Raw genomic sequence first — 16,612 nt, 5'->3', positions numbered from 1 at the left:
TTTCTGTTATTGGATTATCAGTCTCTCTTCAGGGTTATCTTTGCTTTCAGTAAAAATTTTGTCTGCAACTAGTCTTAAGTGCCATCACCTGGTTGCAAACAACCAAAGTTTTTTTTTTTCTCAAAACTTTAACACGTTTGTGTCTAAGTGAATTTTTATTTAGGTTTGAACACTGGTATTTTCAATCTATGCAATGGAGGATTACTGACTAGTTTAGATTTCTGTCTGGTGGGAACTGAAAGAAATATGAAATGCATGCAGGAAACACAAACAAGGATATATAAAACTGACAAAAATTTTATATTATGAAAGAATCCACAAGAGAAGATGAGTGGCAATAGATGCATAATTGGAAAGTGATATGTATAATATGAAAAGAAAACAATTCTTTAACCAATGTGTGTAGGAAAAGAAATGGCAGAGATGCATTGAAAGAGTATTTGGAAATTGAAGAAAAAATGCTAAAAAAATTGAGTAAATTTAATCATTAAAAAAATATCTGAAACTGAACAAATGTAAAAAAGAAATTGAAACCTGAAATCAATAGTAAATGGAAAAGTAATTGCAAAAGTTATATAGATAAACCAGGGTCCTACTTTCTTCTGATGTAGATTACATAAAATATTAGTAAAATTAAACAATCAGCTTAAATATTTTATTTAAAATGACCAAGTTCAGTTGTGAATGCAGAATAAAAAGTAAATACATGCTAACCTATTGCACCAATGGTACCTTTTTTTAAATCTTCACTGCGTTAAAATATATAAACCATACATTATTTTTTTTTTCTGGCAAGTCAGAAGTGACGGAGAAAGTTTTGAAAAATTTTTTTTTTTTTTTTAAACAAATTTTTATAATTGTTTGTACACACATTAGAAACGACAGCAGGGTATCACTATCTTGCCTGTCTCAGCATCAGAATTCAGTAACTTAATGCAAGAGTTTGTTCAGGTGCCAGAAAAATTTGGATTATTAAAAAATAAATAAAAATAAAGTTCTTTTATTCATGTTTGTACAATAATTAATATATATTGAATTTTTGACTGTGAAATGATAGATAATTCTTTCCACAAACGTCATCATTCACATACTAACTCGGGTTTCGAATCCTAAGTTCAGATATGTTCAACTTATGAGCCCAAACGAGCATGAAACTAGTCTTGAACTTCTGGTTGATGGTTTTCATGGTTTGTTTGAGCTGCTACATTGTTTGATTGTAGAAATATATACACAAGAGTTCCAAAAGTAATGGTTCCTACATTGAAGTTGGAGACCTATAAAGATGGGAGTGGTAACATTAACACAAGTGACCTTTTGGACTTCAGAATTTATTTTTCTACATAGTCACCAACATTCTCAATGAACGAGAGCCTCGATGCCTCTGTTTAAAGTGCTGAAGTGGACCATTTTTTTCACGGTTCTGATTACAAAATTGTTTTCAGGGAAATGCTGTCCATATAATGCATCCTTCAAAAGCTCTCTGCTTTGACAATCTTCTGGATTTAACCGTCGCTCTCCTGACCTAAAATGGAAGACTTAGATCAATTCTCTTGCCAAGGTTGTTAAAAAAAATATATGGTTGTCATTCTACCACTCCAGAAGTAACCTCACTCCTAATGAAATCTTTTACGTGTATAAGAGCTGAATGTCTTAAAATGGAGTAATGTCCCTGCATCTGGGTAGGAGCCGCTTGGAGCACCCTATCCTGCTTTGAGTTCAAAATCAGTTTCAAAACTTAGTAGTAGATGCCTTTTTCTCCTCCCTGTAACCTTTTCCTCACAGAAGAGATGTGAGCCTGTCTATCATTATTTTCATGGCAAGTACTTGCTTGAATTTCAATCAATGGTGTCCTTCTGCCAAACTTTCACAAAAAGCACTCGTCTAGCCATTATCAATATCAAGAATTTTCCCCACTCAATCTCTTTCTCTCTCTGGATAAGTTAATCGAGATGCATAGTATTTTCTGGGGTCGTAACTCTGCATGAATGTTTAGAGCGCACTGTCACTCGCTTCTGTTGCCACTCTGAAATCAAACTTATTACCTAACTGTATTGACATTAAATGCAAAGGTTTTGTAAAGGTGCCGGTGAATGTTGATCAGTTCCATTTTTTCTGCATGGAGGAATTCAATGATGTATCCTTACTTCTGACGCATGCCCATCACATGGATTGCTTTCTTACTTAATCTCACACTGTCAACATCTGCAAGAGATTAAACATTCAGGGCATGAATCTATAAATTCAGTGAGCATAACAATGCAATTTACAATCCCCGTTTGATCCATTCTGGTGGAATATAAAATAGGAGTATTACTTTTGGAACAACCCTTATATATCTATAAAAGTGAGAATGTGTGTTTGTGAGGACACTTCTCAACTTAACAAATTTTTGATCTACAAACTTGAAATTTGGTATATAGGATATTCAGACATGTGGAAAACTTTTTAATCGGTTTGTATCTGGAAAAAGGGCTGCTAAGGGGTCAAAATTAGCTAATTTGTACATAGGTGGCGTCAGAATTTTAACTCAACTATTTCATGACTGCGCATGCGTGAGTAAGAAGCATGACAGCTTTTTTATGTTAATATTTTTTTAAAACACTTTGTAATGTTGTCGAGCTGGTGTGAAGGTTATAATACTTTACTCAATGTTTTTAGGTTTTGGTTTCGATCTCTGTTTCTGTATGTATAAATATAATTCTGTATGTATAAATATAATTCTGTATGTATAAATATAATATTTACGCATATTTTAGTACTGGGCAAAGCCGGGCGGCCTGCTAGTATTTATTCAAGTATGTCTTGAATTCAGATCTATGCACAATTTGGAATTGAATTTGTTATTTAATCTTCAAGATGCACTAGAACATTAGAGGTTACATTGTGACCGAAAATTTGTGAAAATTACATCCCAAATAAGAAAAAAAATTTCAAAATCTTTTTTAAGAAAATGTAGTTACCCTTTTATACTTACTGTGTTTAAATTTAATAGTTAATAATTACTTAATATATAATAATAGTTAACATAGGTAATGATGATAACCTGCATGATTCGTCTAAAATTCTTTCTTTTGCATTTATTTTGCTGGAATAGTTTGCACTGGATTTTCCTATCTAGAGTTGTTTTAATTGTGATTGTTATATTCTGACTGAGTTGCATCACATGTTGCCTTTTCATCTTTTTAAATAATAATGTCCATAAATTTTCGTTTATTTTTCAAAACCTAGTTAAGTTTTAATAGGAAGAATTAAGATTTTTAATATATTTAATAGCAGTTCCAATACATAAGTGACTTGTGACTTTATGTTCATAGATTGATATTGCTTTCAGTTTGAATTTAAAAGCATTTAAAGATCAGTCGATTTTATTTTTTATTTATTTTTTTTGAGGAATTAGAAAATTTTTTGTTACTACTCACCCCCTCCAATTTTTTAAAATTAAAAGTAAAAAAATGTTTACAAAAAAGACACCTTTATACTTTCAGAAGAACTTTAGGACATTTAAGCATTTTTTTAATAACTAGCTTGTGATCAACACTGTTTCTATTAAAGTTTGTCAAAACGATTTTTTATATTTTTTATAATTTAATTTTTTTGTTATAAAAAGTTGCAACAAATTTCAAACTAATTCTTGAAAGTTCATCGAAGCAAATGTAGAAAGATAAAAAGCAAATGTTAACTTAGAATAACAACTGCATCATAATTTGTGTCTGTGTGTGAAAATTTGTGTTAAAAACTGATGGACTAATGATGTATGTCTATTTTATTTCAGTCGGGATTACGGCAACCCAGCATATACCATGCCTTAGTGATTATCTTTCTGGAGTTCTTCTGTTGGGGACTTCTTACATCACCTATTATTAATGTAAGTAAATTCTATTTCTATACTTTTTCAAATGATCAAATGAAATTGACTCCACTTTTGCTTGACAAATTTAATTTTTTTATGAAGAAAACTAGCAGGGGGCGCTGAGCCTTGCCCTGTCATAAAATACGCTTAAATATATTTTAATTCATGCAGATTTCTTATTCAATATTACAGAACCAACTCTCTATTGAATATTATATTGTACCTAATATATAGTAGTGATTTCAAAAGATTAAAAGAAATGACTTTAGTGCCATTATCTCAAATTGAAACCAAAACATTTAGCGCTCCAATTGCATTCCCTACTGTTTGAGCTATTGACAGATATATGAGAAAGAATTAATTTTAAACCACTTCAAGCTATGAATGAATGAATTTGCACATGCACAAAAGTAATACAGAGTTTGGGAAGTTAAAATGAATATTTTGCAATTCAACTTATCGATATGTTCCGGTATGCATCAGTCATCCATCCAAACAAAGATTTTACTTGTTATACACTACCCTTGAGGTATGATTACCATTTCTTGTTAATTTCAGTGTTATGTGACCAGTAGTTGAAAAGTTTCAGTTAAATATTTTCTCACAGACAATTAGCTTATATGTATACATCTACTGTTTTATTTACATAGATTAAACACAAACATTTTTACAAAATTAACAAGCAAAACAAATTAGTTTTAAATAAAAATGTTTGTGTTTAATCTATGTAAATAAAACAGTAGATGTATACATATAAGTTGATTGTCTGTGAGAAAATATTTAACTGAAACTCTTCGTTTTGCTTGTTAATTTATTTCCTATTCACAACTTGAAACCATTGATATAATATTAATCTATAAGAAAAAGATAACTAATTATAATCAGATATTAAGATTCTCCCCTCCTTTACTCATAAAATTAAATTTATATATATGATTATTGAAGCAAGCCAGTCACATGTACATACTTATATTTAAAAAAAAAAAAAAAAATAATCAATGTATTTTTAAAAATAATTCTTTGAATCATTTTATTTTGTTTTAGTCAAATCTTTCATTCTTTTCTTTTTTTTTTTAAGTATGTATTTCAGACTAAAATGAAATGTAATCTGGTCATAAATAGATTTATTAAAAATTTTATTGACCACTGATCTTTGATAGGCATTAATTTCTATATTGATAAAATGGTGACCATATCTCGTATATGTATGTTTTCTTCTATATGACTTGCACATTATTAGTTTATTCATTATTAATCAACGTTTTGTTAAAATTCAAAAATATATTGTGAAATAGAATATTTTTTAAAGTTCATTTTACTATTTAAAATTTGCCATAAGGAATTGGAGAGACGTATGCACAGACTTGGAATCTATATTCTACCCCCCCCCCCTTGACTAGAGAATCCAAACTAGAATCAGATGACCTGGCCTTCAGGTGCTTTAAACTAAACCTGTGCTAGCTAACTATATTTTCTCTACCGTTCTCTCTCGACTCAGGACTGTATCCTAATCAATCAAGTCTCTGACAGCATAGATACAGCACTTGGTTTCTCTACTTATACAAACACAACTGGTAGCATTACAGATAGCTTCTCTATATCCCATTTCGTATCACAGTCATGTTTTCGAGCCATCTTCCAAATTGACAAGACCAACATGCATCACTTCTAGATCTATTTCTGACCACAGTTTGCGATGATTGTGTATCAAATACCCATAGCCCACTTGGGAATACAAATCCCGTTGTGATAATGGTAGAAATCACCCTCAACTCTCTACCCTAAGCTGAAGAGCCATTACTCAAAACGACAAGCCATCAGGGATCACATCAGAGACTTTCTATGGAGTAGTATCTTTTTTCTTCCTGCGGAACAGTGTGCAAATGAGATTACTGAATGGCTTAAAGCAACAATTAAAGCATGCGTTACCACACTCTCCATAATGGTTCACCTCTGATTATACAGTTATTATTGCTCAAAGGCAGTATGCATTTCAGACGTATCTGACATAAGTCCAATACAAGTAGGCAAAAGTTTGTAGAAGCTAGAAATAATTGTAAGAAATAAATAGCTACAGCCAAGAGAAGACCTTCCGAAGTCACTAGAAAACACGTCAAATCGCAGAAATTGGGAACTCGCGATTTCTTGAAAATTTATAACAGTTTAGTAGATAATGGGCAATCAACAATTCCCCCACTATCCAACAACATCGAGATTATCTGCTCACCAATTGAAAAGTCAAATCTGCTGGCCCAACAATTTGCCTCCAACTTACTTTAGACCCAGCAGGCCACCCCCTCGCAAATTTACCATTGTAGACAGTAGCCAAGGCTGCGGCAAGAAAGGTAGGCTCTCTACTGTGCTAGAGGACTACTTACGCCTGAGAGTATCCTGTATCTCTACAAGGCCACTGTTTGCCCATGCAGGGAGTATTGTTGCCACATCTGGGTTGGTGTATCTACCACTAGTCTCTCGCTCCTAGATAAGGTTAAAAAAAGAGTCGCCAACTTAATAGGTCCCACACTATCAACTAAACTCCAACCTCTGTTCCATTGCCGAGAATTGCCATCCTTGTGCCTGTTTTACAAGTATTTGAATGGTAAGTGCTCTGACAAACTCGAAGCACTAGTATCCTCTCGACAACAACCCCATCAACAAACTTGACAAGCAGCCAAATCCCACTCTTACACTGTAGATGCTGTAAAGCCTTTTACTCTAATAGCTTTTTCCCTTGGACTGCTGCACTGGATTCCTTCTGGAACCTCTGCTCCCCTGACTATACTAACATGCAGAAATTCAAGTGTAATGTAAACAAACATCTTGCTGCCCAATTCCCTGAATAGTATCTCTGCAAATCTGGTCTCCAATAGTAGCCTCTCATGACTAAGTGGCCCCATGTCTTGTTTGGGGTGAAACAACAACAAAAAAAAACCCCAGAGAATTTTATGAGCAAATTTAACGAGTTGAATAGTTTGATGAGGAAAAATATATGAAGTTTGAAGTCATCCAGAACTAGGAATTTGTAGCGTTGCATAGTAGCAGGGTACACAGAGACAAGACCCAATACTTGGAGTGTCCACATTTATAATAGAGATAGCAATTCTTATGACAGTGGAACTGAGAGATGTAAAGAGAAATATAATGACAGTTCTTTAAACAGGAGGGAGATGCATTATCAAAGAGAGGGATACAGTCAACCTTTGGAAGGAGTTTTCATGCAACATTTTTTTATACAAGACGATGAAGGCAAAACACATTACCTTTGAATGACAAACGATGACAAAAGGCTAACATAACATTTTTTTATACAAGACGATGAAGGCAAAACACATTACCTTTGAATGACAAACGATGACAAAAGGCTAACATAACATTTTTTTATACAAGACGATGAAGGCAAAACACATTACCTTTGAATGACAAACGATGACAAAAGGCTAACATAACATTTTTTTATACAAGACGATGAAGGCAAAACACATTACCTTTGAATGACAAACGATGACAAAAGGCTAATATAACATTTTTTATACAAGACGATGAAGGCAAAACACATTACCTTTGAATGACAAACGATGACAAAAGGCTAACATAACATTTTTTTATACAAGACGATGAAGGCAAAACACATTACCTTTGAATGACAAACGATGACAAAAGGCTAACATAACATTTTTTTATACAAGACGATGAAGGCAAAACACATTACCTTTGAATGACAAACGATGACAAAAGGCTAACATAACATTTTTTTATACAAGACGATGAAGGCAAAACACATTACCTTTGAATGACAAACGATGACAAAAGGCTAACATAACATTTTTTTATACAAGACGATGAAGGCAAAACACATTACCTTTGAATGACAAACGATGACAAAAGGCTAACATAACATTTTTTTATACAAGACGATGAAGGCAAAACACATTACCTTTGAATGACAAACGATGACAAAAGGCTAACATAACATTTTTTTATACAAGACGATGAAGGCAAAACACATTACCTTTGAATGACAAACGATGACAAAAGGCTAACATAACATTTTTTTATACAAGACGATGAAGGCAAAACACATTACCTTTGAATGACAAACGATGACAAAAGGCTAACATAACATTTTTTTATACAAGAGGATGAAGGCAAAACACATTACCTTTGAATGACAAACGATGACAAAAGGCTAACATAACATTTTTTTATACAAGACGATGAAGGCAAAACACATTACCTTTGAATGACAAACGATGACAAAAGGCTAACATAACATTTTTTTATACAAGACGATGAAGGCAAAACACATTACCTTTGAATGACAAACGATGACAAAAGGCTAACATAACATTTTTTTATACAAGACGATGAAGGCAAAACACATTACCTTTGAATGACAAACGATGACAAAAGGCTAACATAACATTTTTTTATACAAGACGATGAAGGCAAAACACATTACCTTTGAATGACAAACGATGACAAAAGGCTAACATAACATTTTTTTATACAAGACGATGAAGGCAAAACACATTACCTTTGAATGACAAACGATGACAAAAGGCTAACATAACATTTTTTTATACAAGACGATGAAGGCAAAACACATTACCTTTGAATGACAAACGATGACAAAAGGCTAACATAACATTTTTTTATACAAGACGATGAAGGCAAAACACATTACCTTTGAATGACAAACGATGACAAAAGGCTAACATAACATTTTTTTATACAAGACGATGAAGGCAAAACGCATTACCTTTGAATGACAAACGATGACAAAAGGCTAACATAACATTTTTTTATACAAGACGATGAAGGACAAACGCATTACCTTTGAATGACAAACGATGACAAAAGGCTAACATAACATTTTTTTATACAAGACGATGAAGGACAAACGCATTACCTTTGAATGACAAACGATGACAAAAGGCTAACATAACATTTTTTTATACAAGACGATGAAGGCAAAACACATTACCTTTGAATGACAAACGATGACAAAAGGCTAACATAACATTTTTTTATACAAGACGATGAAGGCAAAACACATTACCTTTGAATGACAAACGATGACAAAAGGCTAACATAACATTTTTTTATACAAGACGATGAAGGACAAACGCATTACCTTTGAATGACAAACGATGACAAAAGGCTAACATAACATTTTTTTATACAAGACGATGAAGGACAAAAGCATTACCTTTGAATGACAAACGATGACAAAAGGCTAACATAACATTTTTTTATACAAGACGATGAAGGACAAACGCATTACCTTTGAATGACAAACGATGACAAAAGGCTAACATAACATTTTTTTATACAAGACGATGAAGGCAAAACACATTACCTTTGAATGACAAACGATGACAAAAGGCTAACATAACATTTTTTTATACAAGACGATGAAGGCAAAACACATTACCTTTGAATGACAAACGATGACAAAAGGCTAACATAACATTTTTTTATACAAGACGATGAAGGACAAACACATTACCTTTGAATGACAAACGATGACAAAAGGCTAACATAACATTTTTTTATACAAGACGATGAAGGCAAAACACATTACCTTTGAATGACAAACGATGACAAAAGGCTAACATAACATTTTTTTATACAAGACGATGAAGGCAAAACACATTACCTTTGAATGACAAACGATGACAAAAGGCTAACATAACATTTTTTTATACAAGACGATGAAAGCAAAACACATTACCTTTGAATGACAAACGATGACAAAAGGCTAACATAACATTTTTTTATACAAGACGATGAAGGCAAAACACATTACCTTTGAATGACAAACGATGACAAAAGGCTAACATAACATTTTTTTATACAAGACGATGAAGGCAAAACACATTACCTTTGAATGACAAACGATGACAAAAGGCTAACATAACATTTTTTTATACAAGACGATGAAGGCAAAACACATTACCTTTGAATGACAAACGATGACAAAAGGCTAACATAACATTTTTTTATACAAGACGATGAAGGCAAAACACATTACCTTTGAATGACAAACGATGACAAAAGGCTAACATAACATTTTTTTATACAAGACGATGAAAACAAAACACATTACCTTTGAATGACAAACGATGACAAAAGGCTAACATAACATTTTTTTATACAAGACGATGAAGGACAAACGCATTACCTTTGAATGACAAACGATGACAAAAGGCTAACATAACATTTTTTTATACAAGACGATGAAGGACAAACGCATTACCTTTGAATGACAAACAGTGACAAAAGGCTAACATAACATTTTTTTATACAAGACGATGAAGGACAAACGCATTACCTTTGAATGACAAACGATGACAAAAGGCTAACATAACATTTTTTTATACAAGACGATGAAGGACAAACGCATTACCTTTGAATGACAAACGATGACAAAAGGCTAACATAACATTTTTTTATACAAGACGATGAAGGACAAACGCATTACCTTTGAATGACAAACGATGACAAAAGGCTAACATAACATTTTTTTATACAAGACGATGAAGGCAAAACACATTACCTTTGAATGACAAACGATGACAAAAGGCTAACATAACATTTTTTTATACAAGACGATGAAGGCAAAACACATTACCTTTGAATGACAAACGATGACAAAAGGCTAACATAACATTTTTTTATACAAGACGATGAAGGACAAACACATTACCTTTGAATGACAAACGATGACAAAAGGCTAACATAACATTTTTTTATACAAGACGATGAAGGCAAAACACATTACCTTTGAATGACAAACGATGACAAAAGGCTAACATAACATTTTTTTATACAAGACGATGAAGGCAAAACACATTACCTTTGAATGACAAACGATGACAAAAGGCTAACATAACATTTTTTTATACAAGACGATGAAGGCAAAACACATTACCTTTGAATGACAAACGATGACAAAAGGCTAACATAACATTTTTTTATACAAGACGATGAAGGCAAAACACATTACCTTTGAATGACAAACGATGACAAAAGGCTAACATAACATTTTTTTATACAAGACGATGAAGGCAAAACACATTACCTTTGAATGACAAACGATGACAAAAGGCTAACATAACATTTTTTTATACAAGACGATGAAGGCAAAACACATTACCTTTGAATGACAAACGATGACAAAAGGCTAACATAACATTTTTTTATACAAGACGATGAAGGCAAAACACATTACCTTTGAATGACAAACGATGACAAAAGGCTAACATAACATTTTTTTATACAAGACGATGAAAACAAAACACATTACCTTTGAATGACAAACGATGACAAAAGGCTAACATAACATTTTTTTATACAAGACGATGAAGGACAAACGCATTACCTTTGAATGACAAACGATGACAAAAGGCTAACATAACATTTTTTTATACAAGACGATGAAGGACAAACGCATTACCTTTGAATGACAAACGATGACAAAAGGCTAACATAACATTTTTTTATACAAGACGATGAAGGACAAACGCATTACCTTTGAATGACAAACGATGACAAAAGGCTAACATAACATTTTTTTATACAAGACGATGAAGGACAAACGCATTACCTTTGAATGACAAACGATGACAAAAGGCTAACATAACATTTTTTTATACAAGACGATGAAGGACAAACGCATTACCTTTGAATGACAAACGATGACAAAAGGCTAACATAACATTTTTTTATACAAGACGATGAAGGCAAAACACATTACCTTTGAATGACAAACGATGACAAAAGGCTAACATAACATTTTTTTATACAAGACGATGAAGGCAAAACACATTACCTTTGAATGACAAACGATGACAAAAGGCTAACATAACATTTTTTTATACAAGACGATGAAGGCAAAACACATTACCTTTGAATGACAAACGATGACAAAAGGCTAACATAACATTTTTTTATACAAGACGATGAAGGCAAAACACATTACCTTTGAATGACAAACGATGACAAAAGGCTAACATAACATTTTTTTATACAAGACGATGAAAACAAAACACATTACCTTTGAATGACAAACGATGACAAAAGGCTAACATAACATTTTTTTATACAAGACGATGAAGGACAAACGCATTACCTTTGAATTACAAACGATGACAAAAGGCTAACATAACATTTTTTTATACAAGACGATGAAGGCAAAACGCATTACCTTTGAATGACAAACGATGACAAAAGGCTAACATAACATTTTTTTATACAAGACGATGAAGGCAAAACACATTACCTTTGAATGACAAACGATGACAAAAGGCTAACATAACATTTTTTTATACAAGACGATGAAGGACAAACGCATTACCTTTGAATGACAAACGATGACAAAAGGCTAACATAACATTTTTTTATACAAGACGATGAAGGCAAAACACATTACCTTTGAATGACAAACGATGACAAAAGGCTAACATAACATTTTTTTATACAAGACGATGAAGGCAAAACACATTACCTTTGAATGACAAACGATGACAAAAGGCTAACATAACATTTTTTTATACAAGACGATGAAGGCAAAACACATTACCTTTGAATGACAAACGATGACAAAAGGCTAACATAACATTTTTTTATACAAGACGATGAAGGACAAACGCATTACCTTTGAATGACAAACGATGACAAAAGGCTAACATAACATTTTTTTATACAAGACGATGAAGGACAAACGCATTACCTTTGAATGACAAACGATGACAAAAGGCTAACATAACATTTTTTTATACAAGACGATGAAGGACAAACGCATTACCTTTGAATGACAAACGATGACAAAAGGCTAACATAACATTTTTTTATACAAGACGATGAAGGCAAAACACATTACCTTTGAATGACAAACGATGACAAAAGGCTAACATAACATTTTTTTATACAAGACGATGAAGGCAAAACACATTACCTTTGAATGACAAACGATGACAAAAGGCTAACATAACATTTTTTTATACAAGACGATGAAGGCAAAACACATTACCTTTGAATGACAAACGATGACAAAAGGCTAACATAACATTTTTTTATACAAGACGATGAAGGACAAACGCATTACCTTTGAATGACAAACGATGACAAAAGGCTAACATAACATTTTTTTATACAAGACGATGAAGGACAAACGCATTACCTTTGAATGACAAACGATGACAAAAGGCTAACATAACATTTTTTTATACAAGACGATGAAGGCAAAACACATTACCTTTGAATGACAAACGATGACAAAAGGCTAACATAACATTTTTTTATACAAGACGATGAAGGCAAAACACATTACCTTTGAATGACAAACGATGACAAAAGGCTAACATAACATTTTTTTATACAAGACGATGAAGGCAAAACACATTACCTTTGAATGACAAACGATGACAAAAGGCTAACATAACATTTTTTTATACAAGACGATGAAGGCAAAACGCATTACCTTTGAATGACAAACGATGACAAAAGGCTAACATAACAAATACAAGATCTTTATTCATCCAGCTGGTGATTGGAATTCAATGCCTGCTAAGTTGATACATTGTTGTCTTTTCCTGACCCTTTCGTTTCCTTAGGAATTTTAGCTAGCTCTATCAGTCTGCCAGACTATTTGCTTCTTTCTCCCAGATTCATTCGGACTCTCCTGTTTGACTGCCTCTTCTAGTATAACTTAAATGTATATATTGATTCTACTTTGTGACGTCGGCACATCGCTCAAATATATGAATTCCATGCACCTGCTTCCAACATGTGTCCTGGCAACAAAAGTCTCAAGATTTTCTCTGTGGATATTCTTTAATTCCATTGTTCCTGCTCTGACCCAAATTAAACCAACACCACTTTCTGCTTACCGCATTCTTTGTTGTATAAGTTATTCCTAGCTTGCATTCCTCACTACAATGGATAATTCACTGTATTCCTGGAATCGTATTTTAACTAACAAAAATTATTTCATTTTAACTTAATAACTGCAGTCGATTCCAGAATTTGCCTTTAATAATAATATTCGATCCCAATTACTTCGTTTTTAATAAAAACCGGGAGCTGTCCCAAATTATTTACTGCCTTCTGTGATAATGACTACTTTTTGTGTTGTATTTGCAGTGGAATGGTAGCTTTCTTAAACAATGTAGGCAAATATTAATCTGGAAACGCTTGTTGTAAATAGTCATCGACAGTTGACTAATCTATGTCATTGGCTATGCAAATGAGTCATTTCATTAACCTAATGGCATTCATGTAAATAAGCAAGTGAAATTACTCGTTCACCAATCTTTTGCATTTTGCTTGATGTATGCTGTGTTGATTACTGATATCAAACATACAACAACAATCTTTTCTTGGCCTTCACTTTCTTTTTAAAAACTTTTTTTTTTTTCATTACTAGAACTCTTCATATATTTTCTGTTGAATATAGCTTTAGTTTTGTAATTAAAACTGAAACCAATTTCTCAATGGCTGAAATAACCAAATACAACAGGATTTTCCTTAAAGTATTGCCTTGGCTCACACACACAGGTATTTCAGTCTTTGACAGACTATGGATACCCACGAGGAGGTGCCTGCACATGAAATTTTTGTGGCAGGAAGTGTGCAATCTCCAACCACACCTCTTCTGACTCGACATTGTTAGATACCAGTGGCAAGTGAAGTTTATGTACAGGACGACTGGAAACAGATACCGAGATAAGCAGTGAGCACATACAGCACTTAGAATTCCCAAAATAGTCACCCATCTGGTACTAACCAGACTCAACGTTGCTTAACTTCGGTGACCTGACAAGAACCTGTGTGTTAACGCGATGATGCCGTATTGCCTTGGCTCAAGCATATATTCAAAAGCTGAAGCCACAATTGCTACCTAAACTTAGAGCTTGTTAATATATTTTCACTTTCTGTTGAAATGTTGATATAATTTTATTCAAATCCATTAACATGAAGTTGACAATAAACCATTGAGCCAAGACTTTAACATGAAATATTTTCTCCAGTAAATTTCTTTACACTTTTCTCTTCAATTTATTTTCATATATATCTTCAATTAAAAAAATGTTTTTTGTTTTTTTTTTGTTTTAAGGTGCTTTCAATATAAAAGCACTTTTTAATTTAAGAAAATATGTCTGTCTATGCTGAATACAAAAGCCTGACAGGTGGCTGACTAATAAAAATATCTTTCTTCTAATAACAGGTGCATTTCTTTTTTTTTTTTTCCTTTTTGTTTATTTTTTACTACTTCATAAACTAGTTCAATTCGTTTGTTTATTGATTGAACACCAATAAAAAAAAAAACTAGAATACAAACAGGACAACAGGTTGCTAAAGTTTTGTCTATGTTAATTTGAATAAAAAAAGAATTGTTCAATACAAAAATGTGACATTTTCTTGATCTTATTTGAAAACTAAGAAAGTCTATGATCATTAAAAAAGAAAAACAGTTGCTTAGGAAATTTTACTTATTGGATTGTTCACTTTTCTGTTAGCTATTTTTATTCATTAAAATTTTTATTAGAAGCTAGCTTTATATTGCATTTGACAGTACCTTTAAATGAAATACAGATATTTTAAAGATTTTGAAAATTAAATTGAATCCTTGTTATTGTTAACTTAATTGAACCAAATTGTTATCCATGTATAACAAGAAAATATTGTTTTAATCTTTAAAACTTTCGAAATTTTAAATGTATTAATAATACTAATAAATTGAGTAGTGGTGGGACGATTAATCGGAATCGTTTATCATAAGAATCGTGTATTTTGGGGGGAATCGGAATCGCATCGTTAAAAAAATACCTTAGATTTATGATTCTTTCATTACGATTCTCTTATATTTTTAAGTTGAACTGTTGGTTTGAGGTGAGATTAATGCTATAAAAAAAACGTTGGTACTTCTACATTTTATCGCCGAAACTGGAGACGCCATTTTATTTCACGCACCTGTCGTTGAAATCCAAGGGAGAAATCAGTATTTTAAACTATGACCAAAGTTAGAAATAACAAAAAAATTAAACTAGATATTAATTACTTTCGGAAAGAACTATAAAAAAAGTAAATAAAGAAAGTGAAAGAACATATATCGTAATTGTTTAATTGGAAATGTTTCGATTTAATTAATGAAAACGGGAAAGTATTTCATGGAACGTGTGTGTATGTGCATGCATGTATGTATGTGTTTATTTATTTTTTATTTTTTTTTTTATTACATTTTCACTACAAACAAGGCACATTGCCACTTTGGTGTAGGGGGCTACTATCAGGGGCAGCAACTACTGGGGCACTATGTTGAGATTTGGGCAGCAAGATGTCGGTTCATGTTACACTTGAACTTCTGCATGTCAGTACAGTTAGGGAAGCAGGAACCTGAAATGGAATTCCAGAGTCTAGCGGTTCTGGGGAAGAAACTACTGGAGTAGAAAGATCTTTTACATCTATGGATCTCTACTGTGTGGGGGTGGGATTTAGCTGCCTGTCGGGTTTGTCGAGGGTATCTACGTCGTGGGGGGCACAAGTGTCTGCAGTTCGTCAGAGCATTCACCATTAAAATACTTTTAGAACAGGCAGAGGGATGCAACATTTCGTCGATGGGACAGAGGCTGAAGCTTAGATGCCAGTTCAGGGCCTATCAGATTGGCGACTCTTTTGAACCTTGTCTAGGAACGAGAGACTAGTAGCAGATGCACCAGCCCAAATGTGACAACAATACTCCATACATGGGCAAATGGT

The 16,612-nt window shown here is 32.8% G+C and overlaps 1 protein-coding gene across 2 annotated transcripts in view; it reads left to right on the top strand.

The window, feature by feature from the left end:
- The window catches only part of LOC145296844 (solute carrier family 71 member 1-like), a 243,893-nt gene that overhangs the window by 84,619 nt on the left and 142,662 nt on the right, over positions 1-16,612 (top strand). For both annotated transcript variants that reach the window (XM_080142967.1, XM_080142966.1), the window contains one exon: positions 3,773-3,865. In XM_080142967.1, the coding sequence (XP_079999093.1) occupies positions 3,773-3,865 (93 nt within the window). The remainder of the gene's footprint in view (positions 1-3,772; positions 3,866-16,612) is intronic.

Source organism: Euprymna scolopes, chromosome 17 (assembly GCF_053919585.1).
Source record: "Euprymna scolopes isolate OS-2025 chromosome 17, ASM5391958v1, whole genome shotgun sequence".
Lineage (NCBI taxonomy): Eukaryota > Metazoa > Mollusca > Cephalopoda > Sepiida > Sepiolidae > Euprymna > Euprymna scolopes.
This window is presented reverse-complemented; position numbering and strand designations above follow the sequence as displayed.